Raw genomic sequence first — 12,643 nt, forward strand, 5'->3', positions numbered from 1 at the left:
ATAATGTAATATACATGTAGCAAACATACCATGCGAAAGTGCAAAAAATAAAGAACGAGAGTTGCCACTCCCAGTCTTCATTTTACAATATTAATTGGGATATTCATAACCAATACACACAGCACACAATGAATACAGAAAAAATACAGAAGAGAAATTATGGGAGGTGACATACCACATTACTGACACTATCCAGTAGATGACACTCTTCACACTACAGAATACACTAGTAGTAAAGAACAGGGGGAAGAAGACAATTCTCTTCTTCTGAAGTTGCATTTACATTGTAAAATTAATGCCGTTTGGCACCACTCAAACAATAGTGTATGGCAAACACTCTAGTAAAACTACAACTCCCATGATTCTATAGTGTTAAGCAATGGTAAACACACTAGTGTTTGCCATAGGTCAACACTGTAGAATCATGTGAGTTGTAGTTTTACAGTCTTGTCTCCTCTGGCAAAGAGTGCTGGTGCTTCACCAAACTACAGCTCCCAGGATTCCATAGCATTGAGCCATGGCAGCTAAAGTGGTGTCAAACTGCATTCATGCCCAAGCGCTGGGAAAATGTAATTACTCTGCAACACATACATTGGGCTCTGGGAGTTCGGTTGAACTTGCTATTTCAGAGGGCTTTGAGGTTGGATCTACACTGCCATGAAGCCCAGTTTCTGAACCCAGTGGCTCCTCAGTGTAGCCAGAAATTGTGGTTCTGCGAGTGGTCCAGGATTTCTGTGTTTTCAAATAATGTGCTGTGTCCAGGTCGGTTCGTCAAGTGTTGTGCTATGGCCATTGAAATCCATTGAAATCCACAAGCATGTGGACAATTTCAACAGAAAGGAGGAACAATGAAAATGAACAGAATCTAGATACCAGTATTAAAAAATAAACCCTCTAAACTCACGATAGTAGATAAAGAACAACACTCAGAAAACAGGGGAATTCCAGACATGAAACAATCAAGGTAACACCTCCCAAAAAAGGATCCCCCAGGCAGGAATCAGCCAGGCCCTGAAGCTGCAAGGCTACTCAGTGCTAATCAAGGTGATTAATCACAACATTCATACTTGCATCAAACAGACAAGAGTTCTTTCTCCCACCCTGAACATTCCACATACAGTAGAGTCTCGGTTATCCAACCTTCACTTATGCAACGTTCTGTATTATCCAACACAGTCTGCCTTTTAGTGGACAATTTTTTTGTAGTCAATATTTTCAATACATTGCAATATTTTGGTGCTAAATTTGTAAATACAGTAATTACTACATAACATTGTCGTGCATTGAACTGCTTTTTCTGTCAATTTGTTGCGAAACATGATGTTTTGGTGCTCAATTTGTAAAATTATAACGTAATTTGACGTTTAATAGGCTTTTCCTTAATCCTTCCTTATTATCCAAAATTTTTGCTTATCTAATGTTCTGCCAGCCCGTTTATGTTGGATCAGTGAGACTCTACTGTATCTTTCTTCACTCAGCCTTCCTTATGGTCCAGCTCTCTCATCCACAGGTTACTATGAGAAATACCATTACTTTAACTATGCTGACCTTCGTTGTCAGTGTGATGTCTCTACTTTTCACTATTTTATCGAGATTGGTCATTGCTCTCCTCCCAAGAAGTAAATGTCTTCTAATTTCCAGGGTGCAGTTTGCATCTGCAGTATCATCGCACCTAGAAATAATAATAATAATAATAATAATAATAATAATGATGATGATTATTATTATTATTAAAAAAAACTTTATTTATATCCCGCCACCATCTCCCCACGGGGATTCGGGACGGCTTACATGGGGCAAGGCCCGAACAACATAATCAAATAAAATAAACAAAGACATGATACACAATCCACAATATAAACAAATACAAAGCTTGTCACTGCCTCTACGTTTTCTTCCTGTATTTGCCAGCTATCAATGTGTCTGGTTGCCATAATCTTGGGTTTTTTTTATGTTTAACTGCAACACCTTGAAAACAGGGGAATTCCAGACATGAAACAATCAGGGCCAGTTAACACATCCAAACAAAGGATCCCCTCCAGGCAGGAATCAGCTAAGCCTAGAAGCTGCAAAGCTTTTCAAGGCTAGGTAGTAAAGGTAAAGGTTTCCCCTGACATTAAGTCCAGTCGTATCCGACTCTGGGGGTTGGTGCTCATCTCCATGTCTAAGCCGAAGAGCCAGCGTTGTCCGTAGCCACCTCCAAGGTCATGTGGCTGGCATGACTGCATGGAGCACCATTAACTTCCCGCCGGAGCGGTACCTATTGATCTACTCACATTTGCATGTGTTCGAACTGCTAGGTTGGCAGAAGCTGGGGCTAACAGCGGGTGCTCACTCCGCTCCCTGGATTTGAACCTGCGATCTTTTGGCCCACAAGTTCCGCAGCTCAGCGCTTTAACACACTGTGCCACCAGGGGCCCCTTCAAAGCTAGTCAAGGTGATTATTTCCAACATTCACACTTGCCTTAATACAGTAGAGTCTCACTTCATAGAATCATACGAGGGCTATCCAGAAAGTACATGACGTTTTGGAATTAAAAAAGAACAAAGTATAGGTGCCTAAATCTGAATGAGGACTATGTTGAAATGTACTATTTCAGTGTGGCTTTCAGCTGCATATCGTAAGTGGTTTATCCTATACTTTGTTCTTTTTTAATTCCAAAACATCATGTACTTTCTGGATAGCCCTCGTAGAATCATAGAATGGTAGAGTTGGAAGAGACCTCATGGGCCATCCAGTCCAACCCCCTGCCAAGAAGCAGGAAATCGCATGCAAAGCATCCCCGACAGATGGCCATCCAGCCTCTGTTTAAAAGCCTCCAAAGAAGGAGCCTCCACCACTTATCCAACATTCGCTTATCCAACATTCTGGATTATCCAATGCATTTTGGTGCAAAATTCGTAAATACAGTAATTACAACATAACATTATTGCATATTGAACTACTTTTTCTGTCAAATGTGTTGTATAACATGATGTTTTGGTGCTTAATTTGTAAAATCATAACCTAATGTGATGTTGAATAGGCTTTTCCTTAATCTATCCGTATTATCCAACATATGCGCTTATCCAACGTTCTGCCGGCCCGTTTACGTTGGATAAGCGAGACTCTACTGTACTAGACTTAATATCAGGGGAAAACCTGTACTTTATGGAAGCTCAGAGGCGGCACTGCCGTTCCGCAGCCAGACACTAGGGGCGCACTCCCAGGGCTTCGCGGGAGGTGGCAAAGGGGGCGGGGCTGAAGGGGGCGGGGCCAGATCCCTGCTCGGCTCCCTCCTCCTCCCTGCGCAGAGCATGGCTTGGCTGGCGGGGCTTCTGCGGCGGATTGTGGCTTTGCTCGCCGCTTTGCTCGCCTCGTCCTGCCGGGCCTTGGCCATTGCCGCCTCCAAGGCCCGGGCCGCGCCGCGCCTGCTCCAGCTGCCCATGGCTTTGGCCGGGCCCCTGCTGTTCCGCATCGGGTGAGCCCAGGGGTCATCCTTCGGCTCCTTCCCTGCATTGGGTCTCCTCCAACTCTGGGATTCCTCCATTGGATGCTCTAGTGGGAGGGAAGGCTGGCCGGGGTGATTGATTTGCATGTGAGAAGGGATGGATGGGATCCTTAGCCATGGTTTGTTGTGTTGATGCAACCTTCCGTATCCGCGGATTCTCTGTATCCACGGATCCAACCCTCCATGGCTTGGGAACATTCCAATATGGCAGCAAATCTTTGATTTTTGCCATTTTAGGGGCGCATCTATGCATGCAGCTTGACATCACTTTTAACTGCCATGGGACTTGTAGTTCTGCAAGGTCTCCTGGACTCCCAGGATTCCACAGCATTGAGCTTGGCAGTTCAAGATGCATTAATCCTATTGTGTAGACCAATAATGTGCAAAGTTGGGCCCGGCAGGTGTTTTGGACTCCAACTCCCACCATTCCTAACAGCCTCAGGCCCCTTCCTTTTCCCCCTCAGCCGCTTAAGCCATACCTGGTGTAGATGTACCCTCAGATAAGGGACACCGCTTTACTATGACAATGTGCTTTCCCAGATTAATAGGAAATCTCCAATACCAAGTCCCATAAGCACTTTATTAGAATTAAGATCGCATATCGCACTCTGCACTTGCCCTATAAGCCTTATATATCACCTGTCACATCAGCACTTTTAATCTTGTACCCATTACTCTGGCCCAGCCCAGTTCTATTGTGTTTTAGCGTATTGTTATTGCTTGTTGTTTATACTGTTTTAATTGTTTTTAATTTGCTTTTTGTTTTGTATTGTTATATTGTGTGTTGAGGCCTTGGCCTTTGTAAGCCGCATCGAGTCCTTCGGGAGATGCTAGCGGGGTACAAATAAAGTTTAATAATAATAATAATAATAATAATTGTAAGGTACGTAGACGTGAGCATCTGTGGATATTGATATCTGTAAGTGTCCTGCAACCAAACCTAAGTGGATACCGAGGGACTGCTGTATATAGAGTCAGACTTCCCTGAGCATTTTCATTTTCTCCATGGACTGCACTTATATAGGGATGCCTCTGGATCCATATTGTGGAATTAATGCAGTTCGACACCCCTTGAACCGTCATGGCTCCATGGTGTGGAATCCTGGGAGCTGGAGTTTCACAAGGTCTGCTGCTTCACCAAACTACATCTTCCAGGATCCCGTAGCATTGAGCCATGGCAGTTCAAGTGGTGCCAAACTGCATCAGTTTCACAGTAGATACGCCTCTAGTTTTGTCTGAAGTGAAGGTTCCTTAAGATAAGGGGGCGTGTGCATGCTTCTGGATAATGTCAAGGATGGATTTAATAAGATAAATGTCAGGGAACAGCTTGGTCGATATCTTCGTAAGCAACGGCATGTTGTTGTTGAAGGATTTCATGTCCAGAATCCCTGGGTTGCTGTGAGTTTTCTGGGCTCCATGGCCATGTTCCAGAAGCATTCTCTCCTGACATTTCGCCCACATCTATGGCAGACATCCTCAGAGGTTGTGAGGTCTGTTGGAAATATCTCTGGAATGTTCAGGGTGGGAGAAAGAACTTTTGTCTGTTGGAGGCAGGCGTGAATGTTTCAATTGGCCACCTTGATTAGCATTGAGTAACTTTGCAGCTTCAAAGTCTGGCTGCTTACTGCCTGAGGGAATCCTTTTTAGGAGGTGTTAGCTGGCCATGATTGATTCATGTCCACTCAGAAAATAAAGGAATTCCAGACATGAATCAATCAGGGCCGGCTAACACCTTCCAACAAAGGATTCCCCCAGGCAGAAAGCAGCCAGGCTTTGAAACTGCAAGGCTATTCAATGCTAATCAAGCTGGCCGATTGCAACATTCACACTTACCTCAAACAGACAAGAGTTCTTTCTCCCACCCTGAACATCCCACAGATATATAACCCCCACTTGCCTAGTTTCCAACAGACCTCACAACCTCTGAGGATGCCTGCCATAAATGCAGGCAAAACATCAGGAAAGAATGCTTCTGGAATATGGCCATACAGCCTGGAAAACTCACAGCAATCCAATGGCATACTGTCAGCTTTTGAAATGTGGTGGTGGTGTATGTTGACACCACTTTAGCTGCCCCAGTGTTAGGGAATCCTGGGAGTTGTGATTAGGTGGGGCGCCAGCATTATATTTAGAGAAGGAAAAAGACCTTTTAAAACTGCAACTCCTAGCATTGAGCCATTGCAGCTAAAGTGGTGTCAAGCTGTGTTAATCTTACAGTGTTGATATACCCCAAGGCATCTCAGTATGCATGCGTGCATGAATGCATGTGTACATACACTTACTCTTAATGCAGTGCTCTCATATATCTTGGTACCCAGATGATGGTGATTCATTCTAGCAGGCTGAAACATTAGCAGAAAGGCTGAGAAATAGTTATTAGACGTTGTAGTAACGTTGGCGTAGAAGCAAACCCATTCAAGAATGTGTGGATGTGTGAATACCAAAGTATGTTGCCCTAATCTCTTGGCCCTGAATCCAATTGTTCGTCTCAACTAGAGTAAACCCATTACAGCAGTGGGATTTACAAACGTTCTGACTAGCCATTCAGAAATTGATTCAAGGAGAATCCTTGAGCTGGGACCAGCCACTGGATTTAGGTCTTGATATTAGCCGGCACTGTACAACATTTACAAGACAAGGGGTTTGGCTCTGAGCATATTTAAGCAACCTATTGCTGTGTTGTCCCAGCAGCTGCTGCTGCTGTATTTCCCTGGAAGAGTCAGCTGCTGGCAACATCTGACATACATGTGTGTGCTGTCTAGAAATCTCTTCGTTGTTCCCTCTGAATAAGTCAAAAAATTGCAGTTCTGTATAAAATTTGATAAATATGCATTTTGCTTCTGTTTTTTTGGGAGGCGGTTCTTATCTGGTATTTAAAATAGGCAGATGTTTTCAGGAGCAGGAAAAGACTCTTGTTTGAGAGCAAGGAGAAGTTAGTATTACCATTAGGAACACAAAACTAGATGGACCTGAGCAAAGCTTAGAAAAGTTACTTATTTTGGCCAACAGCGTCCAGCATTTCTCAGCCAGCATGGCCAGTGGTCATGCTATCTGGGAGATTCTGGGAGTTGTCATTAAAAAAGTAACTTTTTCCAAGCATGAGCCTCACTCTCTATAATATCCTTTGTTGCCTTATTCAAATCTAAGTTTTCTATCCTGTGTGTTTTCCTTTGATGTGCTGTTTTAAACAAGTAAGAAATACAGAACAACCCCATATCCTTAGAATTTTTGTATATATACCGCAGATCCTCACGTATCTAATGTTCTGGATTATCCAACGCAGTCTACCTCCCGCTCGGATCCACAGCTGTTTCTCTAGGCAGCAAGGGCTGAACCTTTTTACGGATTTAACTTCCAACAGTGTTGTTACTATAAGGTCATTTTATGCAATTCTGTCTTTATTTGTTAGTAGTCAATGTTTTTGTAGTCAATGTTTTCAATTAGTAGTCAATGTTAGTAGTCAATGTTTTGGTGCTAAATTCATAACTACAGTAATTACTACATAAAGTTGTCATGTATTGAACTGCTTTTTCTGACAATTTGTTGTAAAGCATGATGTTTTGGTGCTTAATTTGTAAAATCATAACATTATTTGACGTTTAATAGGCTTTTCCTTAATCCCTCCTTTTTATCTAACATTTTCGTTTATCCAACGTTCTGCGAGTTCTTTTATGTTGGATAAGTGAGACTCTACTGTGTGTGTCCTCAATATATACCATATATTGAGGTAGAATTGATATATGCAGTTCCACTTACCCATGGTTTCATTTATTCTCTTAGATCAGGCGTGGGCAAACTTGGGTCCTCCAGGTGTTTTGGACTTCGGCTTGCACAATTCCTAACAGCCTATCAGCTGTTAAGAATTGTGGAAGATGAAATCCAAAACACCTGGAGACCGAAGTTTGCCCTTGCCTGACTTAGAGGCCACTGTACAAGTCACACCCTCTTCTCAATTCGTCTCATTGAAAATAATAGTTTTTTTCCACTGTTATCTGCAGTTTCATGTATCCACATAAATGTGTTGTCAAAGACTTTCATGGATGGAATCACTGGGTTGCTGCGAGTTTTCTGGGCTGTATGGCCATGTGCCAGAAGCATTTTCTCCTAACGTTTCACCCACATCTATGGCATGCATCCTCAGGGGTTGTGAGGTCTGTTGGAAACTAGGCAAGTGAAGTTTATATATCTGTGGAAGGTCCAGGGTGGGAGAAAAAACTTGAGGACAGTGTGGATATTGTAATTGGCCACCCTGCTGAGCATTGAATAGCCTTGCAGCTTCAACTTCTTTCTCCCACCCGGAACTTCCACAGATATATAAACCCCACTTGCCTAGTTTCCAACAGACCTCACAACCTCTGAGGATGCCTGCCATAGATGTGGGTGAAACATCAGGAGAGAATGCTTCTTGAACATGGCCATACAGCCCGGAAAACTCACAACAACCCTCTATCCACATAAAGTTTGGGAACATATCCCCTGTGAATATGGGGATTGTTTTATAAACATCTTTTTCTGTGAAATTCTGGCTGTGTGGGCTACAGAGTTGTTAAATGGGTTCAGAGGGGGATGAGAAAATATACTCTTTCATGTTCTATAGATGGAGAGATAGGTGATTAGAAAGCACAGCTTTAACCAAGGTGTTGTTCCTGTTAAAAAGGAAAGGCTCTTACTAGACAGGAAGAGAGGTCTGTGATCTGGAGAGGAGGGTTACAAAATGAACCACATGGGAAATGGCTGTGGTAATGTAAGGAAAAGGAGGCTTCCTTTTTCTTATAATAGGCCTTCAAGCTTTCCCTTGCTCCTTTATGCCTCTCCTGCATTCTTTACACATTCTTTAAAAGAGTCTCACATCGGGAAGATGGTAGTTAGAATAAACTCATTCAGACTTTGCCATTGTAGTCCACAGTTGAGCAAATTGTGATCCCAGATAGTATTGAATTACAGCACCCATCATGTACCACCATTAGCTATGATGGAAAAGGTTAATTGTCACTGCAGTCCAATAACCTTTGAAGGGCCAACCCATTGCAAGTAATAAGGAAAGTGAATACCACCATGGACTGCCTTGAGGCTGAAGAAATCTTTTCGCATCTTTTGTACCTTTCCATATCCAAACAGAGTGTCATCTGGGTTGCTGTGTGTTTTCCGGGCTGTGTGGCCATGTTCCAGAAGCATTCTCTCTTGATGTTTCGCCCATATCTATGGCAGGCATCCTCAGAGGTTGTGAGGTATATTGGAAACTAGGTCAGTGAGGTTTCTATATCTGTGGAAGCTCCAAGATGGGAGAAAGAACTCCTGTCTGTTGGAGACAAGTGTGAATGTTGCAATTAATCACCTTGATTAGGATTGAAAAGCCTGGCAGCTTCAAAGCCTGGCTGCTTCCTGCCTGGGAAATCCTTTGTTGGAAGGTGTTAGCTAGCCCTGATTGTTTCATGCCTGGAATTCCTCTGTTTTCTGAGTGTTGCTTTTTATTTACTGTCCTGATTTTAGAATTTTTAATACTGGTAGCCAGATTTTATTCATTTTCATTGTTTCCTCCTTTCTGTTGAAATTGTCCACATACTTGTGGATTTCACTGGATTTTTTGTGTCATCTGACATACTCATTTCTGCAGAGATGCTTTCATCAAAGGTCACAGAACTCGCCGGCGTTGGATCAGAGTTGAAACAAGTTGACAAAATGGCTCAGAGGTTAAACACCCTACTTGTGTGAAACCCTGATCTTATCTTAAGTGTTACAGTCTTTTTTCTCACAACTAAGATAAAACACCATTTAGTCCTACTATAGTACAATAGGCACTTTGCTAGGAGGAAATCATAAGCATTTGCTAATGGGATCCTACACTTGGTTGTTCAGTGGAACAGGAACATTGCAATAAATCTTGCAAAGCTGAGTGCTGATATTCAGGGTCCAACCTCTACATGCCATTCCTGCTCTTGTTCTTTGCTTCACTCTTCTGCAGAATTTGAGCTTCTTCCAAGCTTCATTGTTCCTCTTTTTAAAATGCTGGTTGTGCTATTTTGGCTAAACAAGCAATAGATCCTTAGAGCCTGGACTTGGTGAAGAGATAGAGAGGTATACATTGCATTTCCTTTGTACTCAGAACATTTCACAGCATCATGGTCATCATTTTTTGGGGATGCTGTACATCATCGTTCTCAACCTATGTGTTCCCAAGTGTTTTGGCCTACAACTCCCAGAAATCCCAGACAGTTTACCAGCTGTTAGGATTTCTGGGAGTTGAAGGCAAAAATTCTGGGGACCTACAGGGTTGAGAACCACTGCTGTAAATCAAGGCATCATTAGTCTTCAGAGATTTTTGGACTTTATTTTTATTAGGTTTTATTTTAGGTTTTATTTCAGGGTTCAAAGTGGTGGCTTAAGTTTTAGGAGATCAATTTTGAGTCTCTGGGAGTGGCATCCAATATAAGCAGCATCTGATTCAAGAATGAGCAAAATATTTTTAAAAAAATAAAAAATAAAAGTAAACAATCCTACATGACCCAAAGAGCACCTGGGTTTGATTTTGGAGGTGTGAGCTTTAGGAGGTTGGAATTCTTTTTGTGCAAAACTGCCAGTCCAAGAGGACAGTGGGGACAGGAAGTTCAAGGGCTGTATCATTGTTGGCCTTGGAAGAAGGCATTGTGCGCAGGGCACACTTCCCCCCTTCCATGTTATATAACAAATTCATATCTGAAGTGAGATTTTGAATGAAAGGCTTCCTTTCAAATGGCCCATACTCCTGATCCCTCCACTACCACAGAACAGTAAAGGGTGAGGTTTCCTCCTTCGCTTGGTAGATTGTGATGTAGGTTCATAGGAAACATGCCTTTGGCAGGCCCAGAGTACACTCCGCGTTGCCATCTGGCAAGCTTGCAATCCTGGGTGCTGTGATTATAGTTTTCAGGTATTTCTGGCCTATTTGTTTTTCCCCCAACCAATTTAGTAAATGTTAGTGTCTGTGCAATTTGAAGAGCTGAACTTGGCTCTTGGCAAATGTAAAGTGTTTCAGACGCATGACTGTGTAATTACACTTAAGTTATAATTAAGTTCAGCTCTATGTTTTCTTGACGCAATTTTGCAGAATGCTGTTCAGCAACCTCTCAGATGAAGGGATTTTGTTTTCAATAGCTTTCCAAATATCTAGAGTTCTGGCTCTTCAGTTCATCCATTTAGGAGTTCATTGACTTAATCAGGCGGAACATATGACCTTTCAGAGCATAACGTTTTATTCACGGATAAAGAAAAGCACAGAACAACAGGAGTTGTTTTTTAAAGAGGCCAGAAATGAGTTACTAGTTTGTTCTTTCTGGGAAACAGTACCAAGGCCAGATAAAAATATATATTTTTAACTAGAACATTACATCTTCACTGTTCTCCACTTGATTTGGCAATTCTCTGTCCAGATTCCTGTCTGAAGATGCTAGATAAAAAATCAGCACACTGTGGCTTAATGAAAAGGAGAAAGATAGAAGATTTCTGGAAAATTTCACGAGCAAATGAGGGTGACCATGATCTTGAGTGATGATGGTCAGATGTTTTTCATCATTTTCAAAGAATGTCTGAGGAGGATAGTGGATGGCTGACATCCAGCCACTATTTGTCTGTTTGATGCAGATGAGACAAGGCCACCCACTTCCCGAGTGCCTTGAATGCTAGTCTGGATATTCCTCCCTCTTCCTGCTTTTAGGATTAAGGAACAAAGGAGCCTCAATCCTACCTTTTTCTTAGCTTAGGTGATCTCTCATTGTCCGAATATGATTGTCTTCCAGGTGTAGTGTCTGGTGGTAGATACGTAAGTGATTTTGGAGCCCTATTCTTGACCCACATATTCTTCCACAGTGAGGACATTGGTTTCCAAATGGGAGGAGGTCCCGATTAGGGTTGGTTTGACGTGCCTTCCTCTTGGCACATTTCTCCCTTTCTCCTTCAATTTGTGCGTTCATTGTCTGAGTTGTCCAACAGTGTCAGTACGTTCCGTTTTTAAAAATTCATTTTTCTTTTTTGGCTGCAGGGTGGTGACCCCTCTGGACGCGGCAGTCCAGTCAGGGATAAGAGAGGCAGACTATGTTTAGGGCACCTTTTCTAGCCCTTTCTCCATGTGAGGTGAGCAGAGTGGATCCTAAAAAGGGCTGCTCAGTCATGGATACAGCTGCCAGATAAGGAAGGAAAACCATAGTGCCTTGCAGATATTTCAGACTAGAGCTTCTACACGCTCATGCATCCTGGCTTTGCTGGATGGAGTTTCTGGGTGTCAGACATCTGGTAGGCCAGTATTCTCTATGTCTGCAATGTAATGCATGATTGTTCACAAGCAAGACAATCTGCTAGGGGTTGGCTCAGTAGACATGTGGCTGCAGAAGGCATTTTTGCAATCCTGGATCTCTTCAGATTCCCAAGAGCATCGTTTTTGAATATGAATTATCATTCCAGAAAGCTGTCAGGAGAGGCAGTTCCACTGGTTAAGCTCTCTCTTCTCTCTCTCTCTCCCCCCCCCCCCCCCCCCGGTATACTTTTAATACTAAAATTACAGTACTAATTTTTTAAAACCAGAAGTGTTCTTAAACAGGGCAAAAATGAAGAGGAAAAGTAGGAATAAGAGTATTAGCTTAACCTCTTCCCCATGGTTGTTTTCATCCTCCTTTTCGGTAGTATGCAGATATCTCTATCCATGGAGGCTCTTCATGCAGTGGGTAACCCTGAAAAATCAGAGATCATTGTGTAACTAGAATGGCACCACTTGAAAGCCCTTTCTTCAAGTAAAAATCAAGCTTCATTGATGAAACTGCGCACTTATCGGACCTTTCTGGCCACCAGCTATCTTTTCTTAAACAAACAGACATGAATAGAAAATCTCTTTCTGTTTGTTTCATCCTGCTGCCAAAGTACTATTTTCCTGATAGCTGCCTTCCAAGGTACTGGAATTTCATTTAAAGCTGGCATGTTCAGGGACTAAGACTGGGAGACTTTGCTCCTTTGGATTCATCTTGCTTTAAGTCAGTAAAGAGAAGGGTGAGTCTTTGATTTGAATCTGTGTGTTCGTAATGCATGTATGCTGTGCACACAGTCAGTCCATGGGGAAACAACAACAACAATAACCTTTGGAATTAAATAACATTCCAGTCTGCTGGAGATAGTCCTGTGAGGTGTTG

At 42.5% G+C, this 12,643-nt stretch overlaps 1 protein-coding gene across 1 annotated transcript in view; it reads left to right on the forward strand.

The window, feature by feature from the left end:
- Window positions 1-3,263: 3,263 nt before the first annotated feature.
- Window positions 3,264-12,643, forward strand: part of LOC100553421 (probable hydrolase PNKD) — a 43,343-nt gene continuing 33,963 nt past the window's right edge. Inside the window, exon 1 of the mRNA XM_003214945.4 lies at window positions 3,264-3,461. Coding sequence (XP_003214993.2) covers window positions 3,298-3,461 — 164 coding nt within the window. The 5' untranslated portion in view covers window positions 3,264-3,297. The remainder of the gene's footprint in view (window positions 3,462-12,643) is intronic.

This window comes from Anolis carolinensis, chromosome 1 (genome assembly GCF_035594765.1).
Source record: "Anolis carolinensis isolate JA03-04 chromosome 1, rAnoCar3.1.pri, whole genome shotgun sequence".
In the NCBI taxonomy this organism is placed as follows: domain Eukaryota; kingdom Metazoa; phylum Chordata; class Lepidosauria; order Squamata; family Dactyloidae; genus Anolis; species Anolis carolinensis.